General features: G+C 32.2%; 2 protein-coding genes across 4 annotated transcripts; both read left to right on the top strand.

Moving 5' to 3' along the window:
• The first annotated feature begins 2,838 nt into the window (after positions 1-2,838).
• Positions 2,839-12,389, top strand: LOC110098302. 3 transcript variants are annotated; one of them, XM_020825083.2, is made up of 7 exons: positions 2,841-3,259; positions 3,634-3,704; positions 4,442-4,547; positions 10,521-10,653; positions 11,035-11,192; positions 11,891-11,947; positions 12,065-12,389. In XM_020825083.2, exons 1-6 carry the CDS (start codon positions 3,183-3,185, stop codon positions 11,901-11,903), a joined length of 558 nt encoding a protein of 185 aa, XP_020680742.1. In that variant the 5' UTR covers positions 2,841-3,182; the 3' UTR covers positions 11,904-11,947; positions 12,065-12,389. The 3 variants fall into 3 exon arrangements, with proteins under 3 accessions (XP_020680741.1, XP_020680742.1, XP_020680743.1); XM_020825082.2 differs by lacking the exon at positions 11,891-11,947 and having other exon boundaries at positions 2,839-3,259; positions 12,120-12,389; XM_020825084.2 differs by lacking the exon at positions 11,891-11,947 and having other exon boundaries at positions 2,843-3,259.
• Positions 12,390-15,013: 2,624 nt separating this feature from the next.
• Positions 15,014-16,919, top strand: LOC110098290 (phytolongin Phyl1.1-like). Its single transcript, XM_020825066.2, has one exon. It carries the CDS (start codon positions 15,342-15,344, stop codon positions 15,957-15,959), a length of 618 nt encoding a protein of 205 aa, XP_020680725.1. The 5' UTR covers positions 15,014-15,341; the 3' UTR covers positions 15,960-16,919.
• Positions 16,920-21,670: the final 4,751 nt, after the last annotated feature.

Here is a 21,670-nt window from a genome sequence, read left to right as displayed (position 1 = left end):
ATATCACAATAATAAACAATATGCACACATCATATGCAATTATTATAACACATAAATATATCTAATGGGCTCATCAATATGCATGCATGTCATGTCAAAAGAATAGTAACCATATGCATGTCCAATATCCCGTATCTAGATTTAGTATATTAACTCCTAATCCTTTAACACCCAATCTTTCTCTATCTATTTCAAATAAATTGGAATATATGTAAAACCAATAGATGAAGTTTTAATATAAATAAGTCAAAATATTCAGAATAAAGATATTTATCCATATCAAAATTTACATAATAAAGTTCATTTAAATGGGATATATTACATTTTTGCCAATTTTATGAGGGAGAAAATAGAGTAAACTCAAAATCGTTGAAAAATAGATATAAATTAGAGGTCACTTATAATGATCAAAATAATTTTTGTAATAGAAGAAATGGACAAAGAAGCCATAGAGGACCTCTCTCTCTCTCTCTCTCTCTCTCTCTCTCTCTCTCTCTCTCTCTATGAAGAAAAAAACCATCAGATAATGATGAAGAGAAGGTAGGTCTAAAGTTCAGGTTTACCTCTGATTTCGGTTGTTCTATCTTCTCCTCATCAGAACTATATGCATCCATCGTTTCCCTCTCAAGATCTGAACTATGTTAGCTTCTCCTTAGAATGTTCAAAGCTAACTCGTCTATCTCCAAATATATAAGCTAGAGAAGTCAAAAGATCGAAGGTCGTACAATTGGTCAATCATGGCGTCCATGCATTAACGGACACGGAGTAACAAACTAAAAATGGACCCATTTTCAAAAATGGGTCGGGTTCAGGTTGACCCGAATAGTGCCGGGTCAGTTTTGGGTTCGACCCGAACCCGACCCGTGACCCGAAATTGATACCCCTACTCTTGACAGCCCTGGCGTCATTGTATTGTACTTCAAATATTTATAATTTTAAATAAATTTATATTATGAATTTTGGGTTATAACATTATATGCCTCAACAAGTAGGTTATAAGCCACTAGGTTTTTAATAAAATTTTGATGCTAGAAGGTCTTTAGACAACATCGGATGAATGTTTAAAGTGCATTTCTAAATGGAATTATAAATGAATATGTTTATGTAGAACAAGCACCAGGTTTTATTTAGTAACTTTATCCATATCATGTGTTTAAATTGAATAAGGCACTATATGGATGGAAGTAATCCCCTAGGGCATGATATGAGGGGGTAAGCTCATTTTTTATGAGCTTAGGATTTAGCAAAGGAAATATAGACACTATATTATTTATTAAAGAGGATTGGATAAGACATAAGAGTGAATTTGATCTATGTAGATGCTATCCTATTTGGAATCACATATGAATCATTATGCCATGAACTTACTAAAATAATGAGTAAGCAGTTTGAGATGAGTTTAATGAGAGAGATTATATTATTTCTTTGATGATAGGTAAAGCAAAATGATGGTGGAATCTTTATTGGTCAAACTAGATATATCAATGTTTTAACATTTGATAAGTTAATAGTATGCATTGACTTTCTTGGCGATGATGAGTATCAATATTGGTATCAAAAACATACATTGACCTTAATGGAAATGAGATGAGTGTGTCGATGTTGTTTGGCAAAAGTTGATTGTTAGGATACAATTGGCATGCAATGGCTATTAGGTGACGAGTCAGGTAATGATGGCTGCCATTAATGATTGTAAATGTCAATCATCAAACATGGCTCAAGGATTTTTTTTTTTAATTTGTGAGCACTTTTAAACTCTAGGTCCTCATGTGTGGATGAGGGAAATTTATAGATTTTGGGAGTAAACTTTTGTTTATTTTTGCTAAAATCCTCAAACATTACATCTAATAATTCATATTAATCTCATTGATCATAGACTCAATCTTTAGACATCTAATGCCTTATTGACACAAAAATTAAGTGATCTTAAGCTCATTGAATTTCGCTTGTTGAGATACTCATTCTGATTGTAAGTTTGCATTATTCATAAATTATTTGAACACATAAATAATCACATAAAATTTTAAACTATACTTTTAAATGCTTGATTTAAAACCATTTTAACTCACCTCATGACAATTTTTATGCTATTGATTTATCACATCTAAATATTTGTTTCAATAATAATCTCACTGAAAATGAAATTCTAATTTTCTCAAAGTTAATTATGAAAGTCTCTGATTCACATATTTGTATTAAGATCTATGCTCAAGTAGATGGATATTATGATTATGTATTAGGAATAGAAAAAGTATTAGATGAAACATTAGAAGAATTTTTTTTTATGTCTATAAGACTACATGAAATAAAAAAAAATAAAAAAAAATGTCTAAAGTATAATCATAATAATTGAACTAAATTATTAAATATTCAATATTATAATGATAGACAACATATGAAAAATACAAAAAATTATATAAGATCATGAAAACTATTATCATCGAATTTATTTCATTTTTATTGTTTTATACTATATTTATTTTCAAAGTATTGAATTTAGAAGCATAAATTTAAATTTCAAAATTTTAATAATAATTTAAAGATTTTTATGAAAAATATTAACTACCGCCAATAATAATAAGATAAAAATCCCTAATAACTTAATTAATATATAAATACTATTAAATTTAAAATATTTAAATAATAGATAATAAATAAACCTTTACGTGGGGATAAGAGAAGCAATCCTTCCATATTGCAAGCCAACAATTCTCCCTTTAATGTCGATGTGGAACAACGGCAAGCAGCCATATGATAAAGATAATTTATCTTAAATGAAATGTCAAAATTATTCAAAATCCTAACTTTTTGCTGGCAATAAACTACAAAATTTTGTAGCTCATCTTTCCGATTACTATATTTAAGAAAAATGAGTTCCTTACACCTTCAACGCCCAAACAAATTGATTTCTCGTCACTTGCAATTTTAAATTAATTAAAAAAATCTATAAACGATCAACGGGAGCCATTCTGCCGTGTGGGTACGAAAATCTCTTCCTAGTTTGTGCTGCACGCGCTTTTATGAAAATCAATCGCGTTCTGCACTGAAGCTCGTGTTTTTGAATCAAAGTTGGAATTTTTTTCTCTTATCAATCGCCAAGTTTCTGCGCTGCAAGTAACCGGAGGACAAACTTCGCTGTCGGACGCTAATCAAAGCAACAGTTTTGTGGAGAAGTCTCCAAGATGTCGATTTGGAGTTTGAGTTTGATGCCTTGGCTGAGAAAGAAGATTGTCGATCCTTTCCTGCAGATTATTGGGAGGTATGTTCTTGGGGGCATTAAATCGACCCCCATATTGCCCCATTCCACGCTCCCTGCACAATAGATATTTCCTTATCTTGCACTTTTAGGTTTCCCCCTTCTTTCTATTTCGCGGCATCATCATTTTATTAGAAGCTTTCTTATTTGTACTTAGGTATTGCTAAAGATCTTTAAGCGGGTATTTCGTTTAGGTATTCTGATTGTTGGATTATTGTTTTGAATCCACCAAGATCAGATCCTTCATACTTTTTTTAGGTTTCAGATATTCTGTATTATCGTATCATCTGCTTCAGTTCCAGAATTGATGTATTTTTTACCCCTTTTTGCTTTTGATTGAAAGAACGTTATAGTAATTTTATGGTTTTATTATTTAGAGGTGCAGAGCCCAAGCAATTGGCGTTTTCAACAGCACTCGGTCTGACTTTGGGAATATTCCCCATTTGCGGTAAGAAGATTATCTATTTGGCTTGTCAATTTCATGGTAAACTTGACGGATTATTATGACTTCTGGTAATTCAACTCTGTAAAGGTGATTGATCTTATATATAGTCTGGGCTTGATTTTTTTTTCGAACAGTATAATCATCTGGAAATTTGTGATAGGAGACTGCAGCTTTTGTTAATTGATATATTAAGCATCCTTTTGAGGGAGCTTTTTAACTACTTCGCTTTTCTGCTATTACTTCTGTTTGACTGTAATTTTTGTTGTTGTTGTTTTTCATAAATTTAAGTGGGAAAAATTAATTTATTACAACCTAATCTAATAGAGTGGGGTAGAATCTAACTTTATCAAAAAAATAAAAATAAAAAATAAAAAGAAGTCTATAATGTCTTCAACAGTTTTTTTAAAAAATCCATTTCCTCATTACAATTCTACAGCAACTCTTACAAATAATTGCAACCGCCCTAAATGGAAACTAAACCAAAGTACATGGCAACTAAGCAGGTTTTTGAATATTAACCTTTTGTTTCTGTTAAGGTGGAACTATTACGTTGGAGTGGTAAGCTTCTAACATTCAAGTACTTTGGAAGTAGTCTTGGATTTTTTTTTTAATTTTTTTTTTATCGGTGTCTAGATTAATTGAGAGATGCTATGTTAGACTATAACTGTTTACATACAGGTTACACGTTATGTCATTTGAAGTGACTCATCTAAATATCACGTTGATTTTGTTGTTGCCAGGAGTCACACTGTTGCTCTGTGGATTTGCTATTGCAATATTAGGGAAGCATTGCCATGCTCCTAGCACTCTACTGGCCAATTTCATTGCTACTCCTATTGAGCTGAGGTAATCTCTCTATCTCACCCAATAAACATTTTGTGTATTCAATGTGTCACACTATCCCTCTGTGGATTTGCTATTGCAATAAGTACTGTTGAATGCTAACTAGCATTTTCTAGCATTTGTGATTTACAATGCCAGATTTTATTCGAAATTGAATGTAAGCATGATCAAATACAATGATATTCAATGAAAACACTCCAATTCAATCTGAAATTTAGATTATCCTATTATTTCTTGGAAGTTGTAACCCAATCCCTCGAGCTGCCCTTGTTTACTTTTTTCCATTCCCATTATGAGTATCTTTCTTGAAATGTTATTTGTTGGTTTCCTCTTTGGCTGTTCTTTTAATGGAACCTAAAGGCACATAATGATCATCTGATTGGCTGATTAATATCAGTAGATAAGTTTATATACTTTTCATTTTAAATAGTCTAACTTTCATTTTAAATAGTTTTACATATGCTGCTTGGTAAACAATATTAGGTTGAGGAATTGATGGGCTAAGTGATCCAGATTTTTTTTTTTGACGCCTGGCCTGACAAGGCTTGAGAATTTCTATTGTTTTTCAACCTATTTTATCAAAATACACAAGAAATAGATTGATCTACGTGTAAGCATGGTTTTAGAATATTTCCATACCAATGTGGAATCACTAAGGGCCTAAGGCCATGATTGGTTCTATCTAATAAAATTATTTCATACCATTAACATAAATAAAAAATGATAAGATTGAATCTGTAACATGTTGCATTCATTTTTCTCATGATATTTGCCAAGTTATCTCAGATGGTTTATTTGTACTAATTAAGCATAATTCTAATAATTGAATTGATTAATTCTAGTGAAGTTCTCATTAGGAGTTTTGCCAAAAAGATTAAACAAAGAATTTCTGCTGAGTTCAATTGCTCTTTTATTCCATTATAGGATTCAACTAGTTTTGGCAAAAGGAATGCGACATATGTTGAAATGCTTGAAATCATGAGACAGTAATGTTTTGCACAGTCCTATTTTAGCCATGGGAATCAAGTTAAAGGTTAAAAATATACCCAGCCAGGTAGGAAGGACTTAGTTTTGGAAGGAGAGTAATTACACATATAAGTTTTAGCACATAATCCATGTATTCTGTGGTCACAAATGACTTATTTAAGGGATAGATAAACTTGATGGTGGTAAATGAAATTTGGATATTAAATTATTTGAGTGGGGATATTGGATTGGTCTACATAAACCTAGTAGCAATTATACTGTATTTCCCTTCATGCTCTTTTTTAATCTTTCCGTTTATCTTATCTATGCATGTTATATTAAATCACAATGAAAGAAAATACTTATGTTAGAAACTTTTTAAAGCTACAATCAAGAGATCTCTTTTCAAAATAAAGTTATCTCAATTTTTAAAATTTATTATTCTTTTAATAGGATGGAAAGTATTTTCTATTTAAGAAGAGCAAGTAACATTTACCAATCTATCTACATACTATATATTAAGCCACAATGAGATATAACATTCCCCTTTAAGTTTTTGTAAAACTACAAACTAGGTGAGAGTTGCTTTTTAAAATGAAGATGTCTATTGCTTTTTCAATAATTTTATTCTCTTGTAAAGGGACAACTCACATCTCTTAAATCAATATAATCTCTGCATTTTTCAAATTATTTCATTCTCTCCTTAATTAATAAATGTTTAATCTGAAAATAAGTTTTCCTTTTTAAATTATTATTAGATTTAAACTAATTTTGAAATTTATTTTTAAACATAAAATAATTATTGGTCAAAATATGTCTACCATCTTAAAGCATAATATTTCAAAATTAGGTTCTTATATTTTTCCTTAAAATTTTAATTCTTTTATTAGAACAAGAAAGTAATCAATCTATTCTTTTAAAGTTGGTCTCATATAAGATAAGTACATAACACTTAATCTTCAAATTTTTTAAGACTAATAATATTTTTTTAAATTGTCATTATATAACATCTAGAATCTTAAAGTACTAATTTTTTTTATCCCCCATGCAGTGTATTGGTTATTTTCTTACCTAGATGTATTGGTTTCAAATTATTTATAGCCAACCTATTATTTTTTAAAATTTTAGTAGTATTATGGTCAAGAACCAATGATTAGATAATAATATTCATTTGGGGAACATTCATGTGTCCAAGATCGGCCTGTGATATTGATATCATGATCTCATATGGATTGCTTATGGAATGGTGGTGAGGAGGGATACTCCCATGTTCAAAGTATCAAGGTACAAGATAATGACGTGATTATGTGCTTCATAAAGTTTTTGTTCAGTGCACACACTATATTAAGAACACTAACATAGATGAGACTAGCAAGAGAGAAGAATAGTATTGAAGAGAGAAAGGGGCTCGAGTCGAAGAGAGTGGTTGGAGTTTTTCTAGAAGAGGACATTAGAAAATATCTTTGATGCAATGCATTTTAAAATTTACATAAAATGACTCTTTGATTGTGAAGTCTTAAATGTCACCCTCCTTGAAGTTACCTGAAACTTGCCACAAAATTGACACCTATTGTCAACGAAAGGATTTTCCAAATTTGACTTGTCGCCAAAATCAAGCCTCAAACCATTAGACTGTTGCGGAACCCTGCAATAATTGGGGCATCATAGCCTTAGCCTTGCATATAAGGCACCGGTGCCTATATTACTTATTAACATTTAGTGCGCACACTATTTTGGAGCCCTAACATAGATGATAGTAGCAAGAGAGAAGAATAGAGTATTAAAGTGAAGAGGGGTTTGAGAGTAAGAGAGAGAGTTGTTGGAGTCCACTTAGGGATATTAGAAAATATCTTTGATGCAATGCATTTTATAATTTATAGAAAATGAATTTATTATTGTGCAAGTCATAAATGTCGCATTCCTAGAAGCTCCTTGAACTTTCCACAAAATTGACACCTACTTGTTGATGAAGGATTTGTCATAGTCAACGTATCACCAACGCCTCAAACCATTTGACTACTGCAAAATCTTGCAGTCATTGAGGCATTATAGCCATAGCCTTTGCATATAAGGCGTCGGTGCTTATATGACTTGTAAACATTTAAGAGGATTTGTAGAAACTAAAGATATTAAAATGCAGGAGGGGGAGATAGAAATAGAAGGAGAGAGGAAGGTAGGAGAGGGAGGGGGAGGGAGGGAGAGAGTTGAAATAATGAGTCATTTTTTCATTAGGAAAGAAAATTAAAAAATCAAATAATTTGTAAAAGTAGGAATTTAATTTCTTCTCCTTGTTGGGAGAGTCCGAGAAATGACATTCTCTCATTTCATTCTACTTAGTAATATTGTATGTTGATGAGAATGTTCAAGAACTACCAACCATTTAGAAGAAAGATCTCTATCCTTCCCATAAAAAATGATAAGAAGACTCGAAGGATCTTTTTTTTTTCCTTTGGGAGGTCGATATCATGCTTGCATTAAATCTCTCATATTTTTACTCTATTGTTGTGCACTGTCGGGGATGAGGGGTGGAGTTCCATGCTTGCATTAGATCTCTCATATTCTAACTCTGTTGTCTATTCATAGTAAAGATAAATGAACTACATTAGTCGATTACTCATTGGCTTAGGTTTAGTGTCCATGATAGGAAATAAAAATTTACAGGTTAATTGCACTTTAGGAATATTGAGTATTTGTGACTGGTGACCTATTAAATTATGGCTATATGCTTTTTGCAAATTGCCCCTCGTGATTGCTCAACTTATCATATATATACACAATGCACTTGTTGCTAAATTTTTTTTACGACCACCATAATCTGTCACAATATCTTGCAAGCTTATTTGTTCGAAAAGCTAATAGTGCAGAAATCCCAAAAAGATTCTATCGCTTACCGATTTTTTATCAAAAAGCCATCAGTCTCATCACAAATAGGGACAAGACGACCAATACCAATGGTAATATTAAAGCATAATTTTGTGATGCGACTGATACCAGTTGCAGATGCATTTGCAACAGCCATTATCATGCCATATTTTAAATGTGTACCATCTTCAAATACAATATATTTACATCCATTCAACCATATCATATAAAATTGAGTCAAGGTTAGAATACAATTAACTTAATTTCAAAAAAATTTGATATTCAACAACATATGTAATAATTCATTAAATTCAAATTTCAGAACAAATACAAACAAAAAATAATGCAACAATCCTTCAAACATGCTAAAAAACGTTTGAATCTCCATGTTTAATAATTCTTGAACGTAGCTTGTTCATAAGTTGCAAACATTATTTTCATCAGAGTAAAAAAAAAGATAACTAATTAAAATAAGTTACTAATCATCAATGCTACCACCACCATTGTCATCTCACCCTGTGCTAGTCACACCAATTAAAGTGTCTTACTACATCTTTCTCAAATGGACCACACTATCTCCTCAATCCACTCCCCTGTAATCAATTGTTCTTAATAATGACTCTTCCTTGATCTCTATGAGGTAGATGGGTGCATGCTTACCTCAGAATGGCCAGCAAAGCCTTGTAGCTTCCATTCATTCAGCAATGTAGAACTCATACTGAATAGCACACTCCACTCCATACTTAAGATCATAGCCGTCACGCATTTTTCCTACATAAAAGTGAATATATATAACATTTATTATTATTTCTTCTACAAACAAATGAATATTAAAATTTTATTTCATATGTTGACTGTGCTGGAATTAAGGTTGATGTGTTCATCATTCCGTTTCTTCTTATAGGCATGTTGGGACCCATTTTTTATTTTTGAGCTCATTTTAGTTCATTCTCTTATAATAAGTTGTTCATTTTAATACTTTGATATTTAAAACATTACAAATTTTAAATACTATTACTAGATGATGCCCATGTATAGCGAAGGGGGTGAAGCCTCTTGAATGCTTCTTGATGGCACCTTCCTTGAGGGTGAGGGGGTTGGTAGAAGCCACCCTCGAGGTCTTTTGCTAACCTTCACTGGCCCAATGTGGGATGAGACCACCCATCACGTCATGCTTCCAAGAAGTCCCGCATCCCTTTGTGTTGCCAATTGTTTTGAAATCTAGAGTCGCCATAGCACAAAAATCAACTAATGGAGATGAATGACTTAAAATATAGAAGTCATACACATTAATGGTATCTAAAATTTTTATAGTTTTTAATGTTTTTATTTATTTTATTATGTCTTTTTTATGATTTTGTAAACATCTCAATATTTTTGCTTGCGTATGAGGCGTTTGGCTTTTATTTGTCTCACTTTTGAAGGGCTACAACAAATATTCAGCAATGGATAATCACTTATTTTTCAAATAACAAGTTGTACTTTTTTAGTTGTCAGTGTCCAAGAGATTTGAGTCCACCTGGTTTGTTCTTCACTTGGTCTTTCTCAAGTCTTCAAGCATATTGAATTAATCGCTTTAAATTTCTTGAACATGTTTAATGATTGGCCTTTGTTTTTCCTGGTCCTTATCTCCCTGCGAAAATCCAAACACCTCATTAATATTGGCTAATCTCTGATTTAATGTGCAAATTTCTGTTAATAACAAATCAATTGGAACTGCAAAACTTGGGAATCTGGAGCTGTCCTTGATAACAGGCTTACTCAATGCTGGCTCAAAATTCATTGAATCTGAATGCTGCCTTAAAAAGTTTTTTTGCTCTGAATTCTACGGCTTTTTTATTCAAATTCCGATACTTTTTTGACCAAGCAAATATGGTGGCAATTGCATGTTTATCATACCAAAATCAGGAAGTTGATATCAATGTTGATTTTTGCATAAAGATCAAAAGAATTTTCCTTTGGCGATGGCTTGAAGGTCAAAGAGATGTTGGATTTAAGTTTTTTAGGCCAAAATTTCTCTAACCTGCCCATCAACAGTTTTGCAAGAATTTTCTTCATGCCTACTCCACTGCACAGTTTAGTACTTGTTTTTGATAATTTACATATTTTGCTCCAACCTCAGCACTAGTTCTTTTGCTTGTTCTTCAGTTTGGTAATACCATTTTTGCGACTGGGTGAATTCATTACTGGTGGCTCACATTTCCCCTTAACATCTGATGCTTTAAAAAAGGTTTTGACTGGTCATGCGTCCCGAGAAGTCCTCCTCAGTATAGTACATGCAGTAAGTAGCAAATAACTAATCTCCATTGTTTAAATGCTTTAATCATTCAAAAAGATTGCTCTCAGTTTGCTAAAGAATCCTAAACTGTTTTATTCCAAATGACAAAGATGTAAAAGAACTCACTTCTGGTGGAAAGTAAATTTGTCCAAATCCTCATTTATGTTGCATCAATTTTGTGAAGAAAACTAACTTAGGATTCGTTTGGGACGGCTTTTTTACTGCTTCTTAAAGCAGCTTTAAAGTACAAAAATTTCAACATATGTACTAGAAAACTGTTTTAAGAAGCAATAAAAATATCGTCCCAAACGAAGCCTTAAACTAAACATGCAAATACTATTTTACTTGCAGTTTTTAATTTTACATTAAAATCTGCTGCTGCAGCTACTTGGCTGGATCGTTGCAGCACCGATCATACTCGCGGTGCTGTACTCTCTATTTGTGCCCACATTCAAGTATCTGATTCACAAATTTGGTAACGTGCCTTCAAGTCCAGAGAAGCAGTCCCTTATCCAATCAGATTCAAAATTATTCAAGTCAAGGTCAGTGTAGCAGCTTACTTTTTTCTAAGAGATGGAGTCTATTAAAGAAGGTTATTATGTAGATAGCTACTCTACTTATCATGTCGTGATCAAAACCTTCTTAGCCTCTTTTATACTCTAACTTGGCGTTGAATCCAATTCAATTTTAAGCAAATGTTGCATTGTTTAATACAATTTGAGGCATATATATATGCCTCCTTATGGTATACTTAGGAAATGTTGAAGGCCTGTATATTCTTTATACTGTGACTGGAAATTCATGCAGCTGTTTCACTTTCAATGAAATTGGATTTAATTGCCCTTCTCTTTATTTTTTCCAGGCCTTTGTGGTGACAATTTTTATTGATTTTATGATAACTCATGCATCATTCATACTTCAAGCTTCGTTTACGATAAATTTTTATTACTTTCTAAAGCAATTTTTTAGTACAAAGATTTCTAATTTTAAAATTTTTGTACAATGTTGTTTTAAAAAGCAATAAGACAGCCGTCTCAAATAAAATCTTAGGCTTCATTTGGGATAGGTTTTTTATTGCTTCCTGAAATAGCTTTCTAGTACAAAAGAACATTTTTGTACTTAAGGCAATAAAAAAGTCATCCCAAACGAAGCCTTAAGCTTGGTTTGAGAAAGCTTTCTTACTATTTTTTAAAGCAGTTTTTAATGCAAAAAATTTATGAGCTCAAAATTTTGATGCCAGAAAGCTGTTTTAGAAGCAGTAATAAAGCTATCCCAAAGCTATAATCTTGGGAGCCTGGTATGCTTATCAACTCATCAAAACTTACTTCCCTTTCAAACTCTCTTAATTTTTTTGCTAACTTGGCAAGTTAACTGTTTTAATTTCTATCTTTAATCGTAAGTTTCTTTATTCTAGAACATAAATTCATCATTTCCAAGAAGTTTCGTGTGCTTAATGGATTGTCAAGCAGATTTCATGTGGATATCATCGACTGATGACTCACCATCAAATGCAACCTTTCCTCTCTGTATGGTCTCCGTCCTTTCTTCATAAAGATTTCCCTTACTCTTACAATCATCAAGTTTACTGAATTGTTGTTATGATATTTGAATAAGTGCTATGGAATATTGCCTCTGTTCCTCTCTCAAGTTTGCTAAATTGCTGTTGTTTTATACTAAACTTGTACTTGTTTGATTTATAATATCCATCACACAAAATTTATGAAGTTCTTTACTTTGTCTATGTTTATAGTTGTGTAAAAAGTTGGGCTTAGAGCAAGTTGGTGGTTTATTTGTGTTCAACTTGTTCGAAGTTCGGTGTATTCGTGTTTGGCTCGTGTTTGAAATTATTTGGTTCGAACGAATGATATCTCCCAATATCATTTTCACCTTATAAAAGGTCCACCATTATCAAATATTAAGAACTACCACAGCTTTGGACATTTTCTTTCTCAAAATTGTTACATTTAGGACTATTATTTTTATTCATAAACTTGTTGGTTATTTAATTATTTATTTTTGTGAAGTTTGTAAAGGGAAATTGAAATTTTTATGCCCCGTAGTTATTTAATTATTATTAATTTTTTAAACAAATTTTTAATAAAAAATTTTTTAATTCAAAAAATTTTAATATTAAAAATTTGATTTAGAAACAGTAATAAAAATAGTCTCAAATGAAGCTTAAATTAGCAACCAAAATTAAGTGGGTTGGCTCTTAGAAATTTTTATCTATTTATAGTACAATAGTTAGGAATGTAAGTAAAAAAAAAAAAATAGTTAGGAATGTAAGTGAATAAGTGCATCATGAACAACTTGATTTCAATTTGATTTTGGTTTCGTTTGGAACAACTTTCTATATGTTTTTTAAAATAGCTTTTTAGTATAAATTTTTTGAACTATAATTTTTTGTATTAGAAAATTTTTGTAAAAAAACAGTAAAAAAGTTGTCCAAAATGAAGTCTACATTTTGAAATAAATATATTAACCTAATTTTAAGTTTTTTTTTTTTAAATGGCGTTTGTGAACATATCATCTTGCGAAAATGCTATTGAATCTCGTGTTCGGTTAGAGCTCGTGACGAACTGCAAACACTCGTTTCGCGCTCGGTTGGAGGTGGCATCCATTCCAATGCATCCACGAATGGAATGTTAATATGCAGCTTTTTAAGAATATACGCGAACTTGAAAAACTGCTTATTTAGCTTTTATTTCTAAAACTTTACTAAAATGATAATGGTGGAACATAAGGTATATATCGGGATATTTAGAAATAACTTTATTTTGGGGTGCATTTCTGCATGTTAATAATCAGCTCTATAATGCACATATATGAGCTTTTTATTATGCACTGATTTAGCCAACACTAAACACTCAAATTAATGATGTATTATTCTGTGCGGAGTCTTGATGTGTCCGAAGACCAATAAAAATGTGTCACGTCACCTCAAAAATGTACCGCGCTTGGTACCGACCGTGCTTGGTACCATGCTCGACACCGAGCGTAACCGGACGATTCTCCCGTCCGGTGTCTGCACAAAATAATCTCTCCAAATTAATATCCTTGACTTCCTTCTATGAATGTCCATTTGTGTTCATCAAGAGAACACTAAATTTTGAGCTACAAGTTATTATGATAAATATCTAATTTACACATTGATATCCTCTAGTGTGGTCTCCTACCATTGGATGAGGTTTCATGCCTTTTTAATTTAGTATATATGCATGACATAAACTGGATAGCAGTAAGAGTAAGCTAAGCGAGAGCGCTTTTGAGTGAAACCTCTCCAAAATTTGGGAGGCTACTAGGATCCATTGGGCTATAATAAAATGAGTTTTTTCAAACTATAATCAAAAGTTTCACTTTCTTGTGAAATTGGAACTAAGATCATCTCCAACGGAAAATCGCATTTTTCACTCCAGAATGTCGTGAAACCTAAAAATGCCGTGATTCATCTCCAATCAAACTCTATTTTGCGAAGGTAACAGTCTTTCTCTTCTTTAGCGTTGTTTCTTGGCAAGTTCAATAGAGACAGAAAAATAGCGATGATAAACAGTGCAACGCCTGTATTGGCGTCCCACTATTCACCCGCAAGGAAATAACAGAAGTTTTACCGTTCGACTAGAGCTCCGGGGCGATGGCATTCAAGTGTTTAGATTTCCGTTGGAGATGCTCTAAGAGTGGTTCCTCTTAGAATTGAAATAGCACTCTCTTGAAAAAAAAAAAAAAAAACCTTTCTTCTCTTTTGGTTGACAACCTCTTTATCCTATCTCTCTCCCTTATATATATTTGTGTATGTTATAATGTTAAAACTTCGTTTTTAAGCCACCATATGTAATTATCTGAGAAAATGAATTTGCAGATATAAATTTTTTTTGCAATACCCTATAAGATATTACATGATCACTCAAGATAAATGAATTTAAAAAAATAAGTTAAATTCAAACTAATTATCAAGCCCAACGAAAATAATATTTCTTTTAACAACTCTTTTTAAAAATTCATTAAAATTCTTCAATTTCCAAACCAATCGTACAATCTCATTTGGAATGCCGCAATGATTCCCTAAATTTATAATTTACATAATATCTCTAGCATTCAGCATTTCTTATTTATTTATTGATAAAAATTTTCAATCATACAATTAATTTTAAAAGAAGTATAATAAAAAAAAGATTAATTCAAATTTATGGGCAATTACATGTATAATATTTTAAACTTTGATATTTATAAAACTAAAATCTCTTCAATTCATTTATCAAATTCTCGCTATATATATATATATAATTATTTCAATTTTATTTTCATAAAATTTAATGAAATATCTGTCCCAAAAATTCAGCTTCAATTAAGTTGAATCGGTCAGGGAACGCGGCCAAGTCTCCCTCCTTTTCCGCAAAGAGATCAGTGGTTAATCTCCAGAAATAGACCTAAAAGAACGATGACGCCATTCAATTCTTCTCAGAGACTACCCCAATGGCCGCCTCCGTCCCCTTTATTCTTCAAGGAGCTCCGACATCTTGAGGGAAACAGGACTCTCTTTTTCCTGAAAAGTAAAAAGAAATTTCGCATCGTCTTCTTCATCTCTAACCCTATATTTCTCCGAAAGAGTTATAAGCCCTCGCTCCTCCGCTTACAGACAATCAATTTCCAACCCCTTCTTTGATCCGAACAATCGTTGGACTTGAAATTCGTCTATGTTACCTCTTCCGATGGATTGTTCGATAGGGAACAGCATCTTATTCTGCTCGATCTCGAGGGGTGACCGTATTCTGTACACCCACGGGGATGATCGCGAATTGGAAGCCCTATCCGCCGCTGCCCTTGACTGTGCACCTCCGTTTCATTCGCGATACTCGCACACCGCCGGCGATCGGACCTTCGCCTTCCTCATTGACGATGACGGCCACACCTACTTCGTCATCACCAACTCCCTCGCCGGCAGCGCCGCCGCCCACCGCTTCCTCGACCTTATGCGCGAAAGCTTCCACCGCGCCTCCAAGAACGGCGTCCACGAAGAGGTCATCCCCGTCGTCCGCCGACTCATCGCCTCTCTTGAAACCCTCTCTAGAAGCGGCGGCGGCGATGAGAAGACAAAAGGGGATGCCGCGGAACTCTGGATCGACATGCCGATGAGACCGGCTGGATCGGTGCCATTGCAGAGCAGCTTGACCCCTAGGGGTTGGATGCAGCAGAATGGCCGGCGATTGTGGTGGCGGCTTGTGAAAATTGTGGTCGCGGTTGATGTGTTTCTTTGCTTGGTTTTGCTTGTGATTTGGTTGGCTGTGTGCCGAGGTTTTCAGTGCATTGATTGAATGAATTCTTTCTTTGAGTTCTCAGATGCTTTCATCGTTGAAATCTCTCAGTTATGAAAAGGAGGAAGACAGTTGCTACGAGCGGCCAAATCTATACCTTACTCTGAATCATGCGTGATTCCAGCTTAACCTTTTAGGGAAATCATATGGAAAGAAGATTAAGCATACAGGAGTAATGCTTAGTTCGATCAAATTTGCATTTTTTTTGGAATTGTGATTCTCTAACAAGAATGAAATTCGTATGACGTTATGCCAGATTCAAGCAGTTGGGAGATAGTTGCCGGTGCCTTCCACTGTCATTTGATGAATTGATACCCTCCAATAAAGAATTGCATGCCCAACATCACCAAGGCCACTTTATCTAGTTTTAGCTGGTCGCCATGAACCGGATTCAAAGGAGGTCAGCCAATAAGAAAAATTATTTCCTCATGAAAATGAAGTTGCCAAAGTATATGTATGCTGAACTCGCTGACGAGGTCCTTTTGTTCTTGGACAATACTCACTTGGCCCTGAGATTATTTAAGATTGTTTGGGACAACTTTATTATGACTTTCTAAAGCAGTTTTCTAATAAAAAACTTCTTGAAAAAAAAAAAATGTATTAAAAAAAACTGCTTTTGAAAGCAGAAAGATGGAAAGAAAGCAGTCCCACGCGAAGCTTTAATGCCATCAAAGCCACTCTCTGTGCTTGTCAAATGAACTCGCCGAAGTTTCCAAGCTATTCACCAGCATAGTGAAGTCGTTAGAACTTCATCAAATTGTTTATTTATTTATTTATTTAAATTCATTATTAGTTTATCTATGTATTTTATATGTTTTATAAGTTAGTTAGATTTATTATTTTTTTAAAATAATTTTTTTTTAAGTCTTGCTACAGAATTGACAGTTTTACTTATATTGCTTCATTGTATTATTTTTTTAACTGTAATGTTCCTTGATTCAAATCTATAAATATGATAATCAGATTGGAGTATGACACAATTTCTCATGTCACATATCACTCTGCTAATTTCTACCAATCTAATGAAATTTCATGACTTATCTCTAAGCTTTCATTTCATTTCCTCCATTCTTTATTATTTTTTATACACTGTTGTTGGTAAAATTATAGCGTCACCTACAGGGAAAATTATTACGTCTGGTGTTCGGATTCGTCTGGACATCAATTCAGACACGCCACGTCACCCAGATACACCCGGGGCCCAGTGTATCCGAGTGATGTGGTGTGTCTGGATTGGTATCCGGACGATGGTGACCGGACGTAATAATTCGCCCACCTAGAGACAAATTTGATTACCATTCTTTAAGGTGTGATGAACATGTATGAATGCTTGGAGCCAAAAACCACGGAAGGGATGAAGAAGATTATAGGGAAATTAGTCTCAATGGAAAATTAAGATTTTGTTTCTACCGAAACTAAATTGAAATATTCATAATGATGATTCAAGGAATCGTAGAGTGTTTCAAGAACCACTTCGCAAGCAGAAATTATTATAGATGGGTCTTGCTTTATCTTTTTTTTTTTTTTTGGACATTTAGGCCAATTAAGACAGACTCATACACATATCACATACACAAGACTCAAATTCAAGACCTCTTAGTTGATTGTCTAAGCTCCCAAGCAATAGACCAAGATGAGCTATGTTACTTTATCTTTTACAGATAGCTGCCAAATTTTAGAAGATGAAGGTTTCGTTTGGGGCAGGTTTTTTGTTGATTTCTAAAGCAACTTTTTAGTACAAAAATTTTTAGTTAAAAAAATATTGTATTAAAAGCCAATTTTAAAAAGTAATAAGAAAGCTATCATAAATGAAGTTTAAATTCAAATCAAACAATTGATGTGACTTATCTTCCTAAGCAAAGTGTTGAGACTATGGGTTTCAAAAATCATTAATAAGAGTACTCATTTTAGATATATCGGGTCTATTATCCAAAGTGATGGTGAGATGAATTGGGATATTATTAGTATAACTCAATTTAAATGGTTGAAGTGGAGAAATGCTTCAGGCCTATTGTGTGATATAAAAGTACACCTCAAACTTAATGAAAAATTTTATAAGATGGTGTTGAGACCTACAATGTTTTATGGTGCAGAATGTTGGCCATTATATGAGAAGCATAAAATTAAGTCCATTGTTACAGAGATGGGGATGCTTAAGTGGAGTGGCTTTACTCTTAGTGAAAAAAATACAAAATGAGCATATACATGAAAATGTTAGAGTAGCTCCAATGGTAGATAAAATTAGGGAGAGATGGTTTGGTCACATAAAATATCGGCCTTTTGATGACCCTCGATTATGAGAGTAGATGTATTAGATTTGACCTATGTTAAGAAAGGTAGAGGTCGAACTAAGAAGACTTGGTTAAAAAATATTAGAAATGACTTTCTTTATTATATTTAAATGAGAAATAGGACACGATAATGAAAAAAAAGGATTTATGTAGCTGACCTCATGTAGTGGGATAAAGACTTGATGTTGTTGTTGTTATATCCATATATTACATTGATATCAAAAAATCTAATGACTTTAAGACCCTCATGATAAAATTTTGATTATATAGTCTAACATATATATTTTTTGTCTTTATGAAAGCCATTATCATCCACTTGGATGATTTTTTATCCAACAAAAGAAAGTCAAATAAAAATATAGAAGAAATTTTTTATTTATTAGAGTTAAAAGTATTAATTTTTTTAAATATTTTATAAATTCATTATTATAATATATAATTAATATTTATAAATATAATATTAAAAGTATTATTATGCATGTTAAAAATATTTGATGGAAATTTTCATATCATAATGATATAATACATGCTTTTATAGTAAATTAAACACTTGATAATCGGAGTAGGACTTGATAAGACTTTTCAGTGTAATTATCCTTACTTGGAATATTGAAAAAGAAGCTTAGGATTGAATTTAGAAAGAAAATCAATAAGTTCATATTTATTCTTTAGGGCATTGTGATCGTGGTGTCAGAAGTGTTGTGACACTAAGCTCTCTTTATAATTGAAGAATATTAAGGCTTTTAGGAGTGTTGCAGTGCTAGCCATGTTGAAGTGCCCTTTTTGTTTGATGGATAACACTCGGTAGTGTTGCAATGCTGGGGAGCATTGCTGTGGCATTGAGGTTTCAAGTTATAGGAAGATGCTGTGGCGTTGAGGTTTGAAGTTATAGGAAGATTCTAGAAATGAGAAATTCTTGGGAGTGGTGCAGTGATGGGTGATGGAGTGTTGTGGGGCTAGGTACTTTTCAAAGTTTTTATATAAATATCCAAACCCACTCCCCCAACCCATGCATAATCTCATTTGGCCAGGAGAAATGAAGAGGATAAGGAAGGGGAGAAGAGAAGAGAAAGAAGAGAGAGGAAGAAGATTTCAAGGCTCTAGAGTTGATTCCTTATGCCGAGCAAGTTAGAAAAAGTATCCTTCCCTAGGTAGACGATTGTTACACTACGTCTATTTTCAGTTATTTCAATTTTTGTAGGATTTTTGGGGTTTGATTTGATAAGAAAATGTAAAAGATGTGATATCTAAATTTATAACGAGCTTTCACAATGTAACTTTCAGTATGTTATAGATCTACTCATTTCTGTATATTGTGATATGATTATATTTTGATATTTCATTGTGTATTTTTATAATTGATGCACACTCTTTAAGAAAAGTAAGATAATTATACACATGAAATTGATAAATGACTACTACATTAAAATTATGTAAAATAATTTACATGCATAGTGGATTGATATAATGTACATAAATAATGATGGGACATGCATGGTTGATATAACATGTACAATTGACATGGTATGATTTAATGGGATATAACATGCATGTATGTACTGATTTAATTGTTAAATAAACATATATGAAAGTGAGCATATTGCATTGATTATTGGATAGTATTATTATGTTTTGCATGATATTGCCTATGTATAATAAATATGATGCTTGACCATCCCAATTTATAATACATTTAATCTTTAATTGTCACGATCCGGCCCTGTTAGCTCGTATATACGAGGCGGGCATGAAATCGGACGATCAGATCAAACACTATTCATCTTTCATGTAAACAAAATTATCTAAAAAGACTTTAAGAACAAAAAAGCGCCTCTAAATTTTTTTTTTCCTCATTTCCCTTATTCCAACCTAAGGGAAAAAGATTTTTCAATTTCTATTACTTACATTTAAATCTGTAACATTAATAATCTCAAAGCCTACGTGATTGGTTTCTGATAAAGCTTCAAAACAAGGATCTTTACGTTCCAACTATCATTTATTAGATTTTAATGATACTATACATCTAGTTAGTTAGGTTTGAATGCATTCATTGTTAAAAGTTACATCTATACAGAAAGAAGACTATAAGAGAATCCTACATTTAAAAAATCAAACAAGCTGAAACTTATAAAAGTAGTTTCAAAACCTATTCAAACTTTATTCACACAATAATATTTAAACCTTAAAATACATTAAGCATTTATTAATTGTTGCAACTTTGTTCAAATATTGTACAAATCATGTTTGAACCTTATTCGAACTAAGTTTTAACCATATTTTTACTTTATTTGTACCAAGTTCGAAGTTCAACATTTACTTAAAACATGCTCAAATTGGTTCAAGCGTGATTCAACCATGATTCAAATGCGGCTAAAAAATGATTCAAATATGTTCAAACCATACCATTTTACATTATGCTCATTATCTTATATGAGACTAATTCATTTGAATTGATTTATTAGATATGCGAATACCTACTATAATCATATACTAATTAGGTTATATATAGAGCTGAGGATGTGATGGATAAAATTAATAGAGGGTTCGATATTTTTGATCTTCTAGGAAAGGCTAAAAAAATTTTAGTTTTAATGTAAAAGTGTTTACACATATATGATTCTTCAACTTTTTAGATGTAAGTTAATCCTTAGGCCTTTTATAGTGATATAAATTAGTATCCTATGTAGTATACTTGTGTAGAATAAGTTGAATGGGAAGATATTAGCTTCATAAGAAAGAAGTAGCTTGAACACTCACCTAAGACAAGGATGAAAATTCAATGTGTTTTATCATAACAATTGTGCTTGTACTCGCATACTTCAAAGTTATAGCTATTGTGATTTAACTATATCATAACAAAATTATAGTATGTATATCGTGATTGCACTTTGCTCTATTATAATTTGTTTGGTTAAAAACTTATTCAAATCTTATTCGAATCATATTAAGATATGATTTGAATATGATTTGAATATCATTCATACTATTTTGAATAGGTTGGAACATTATTCGAATCTTGATAAGACCTTATTCAAACATATTTTGATTAAGAACTTCATGCTTGGATCTTTTTAAGTTCTATAGAAATAATAGACCATTATAACAAAAAACATTACATCATAAAAAGGACTAATATAATATAATGAATACGACATGAATTAATAACACTTAAATAATTTAATAAAAATAGTCAATAATATTATATCAACACTTAACTACTGATAAAGCTTCAAAACAAGGATCTTTACGTTCCAACTATCATTTATTAGATTTTAATGATACTATACATCTAGTTAGTTAGGTTTGAATGCATTCATTGTTAAAAGTTACATCTATACAGAAAGAAGACTATAAGAGAATCCTACATTTAAAAAATCAAACAAGCTCAAACTTATAAAAGTAGTTTCAAAACCTATTCAA

This window comes from Dendrobium catenatum, unplaced genomic scaffold (assembly GCF_001605985.2).
Source record: "Dendrobium catenatum unplaced genomic scaffold, ASM160598v2 fragScaff_scaffold_1089, whole genome shotgun sequence".
Classification (NCBI taxonomy): Eukaryota; Viridiplantae; Streptophyta; class Magnoliopsida; order Asparagales; family Orchidaceae; genus Dendrobium; species Dendrobium catenatum.
The sequence above is the reverse complement of the archived record's forward strand: the minus strand, read 5'-3'. Positions and strand labels throughout refer to the sequence as shown.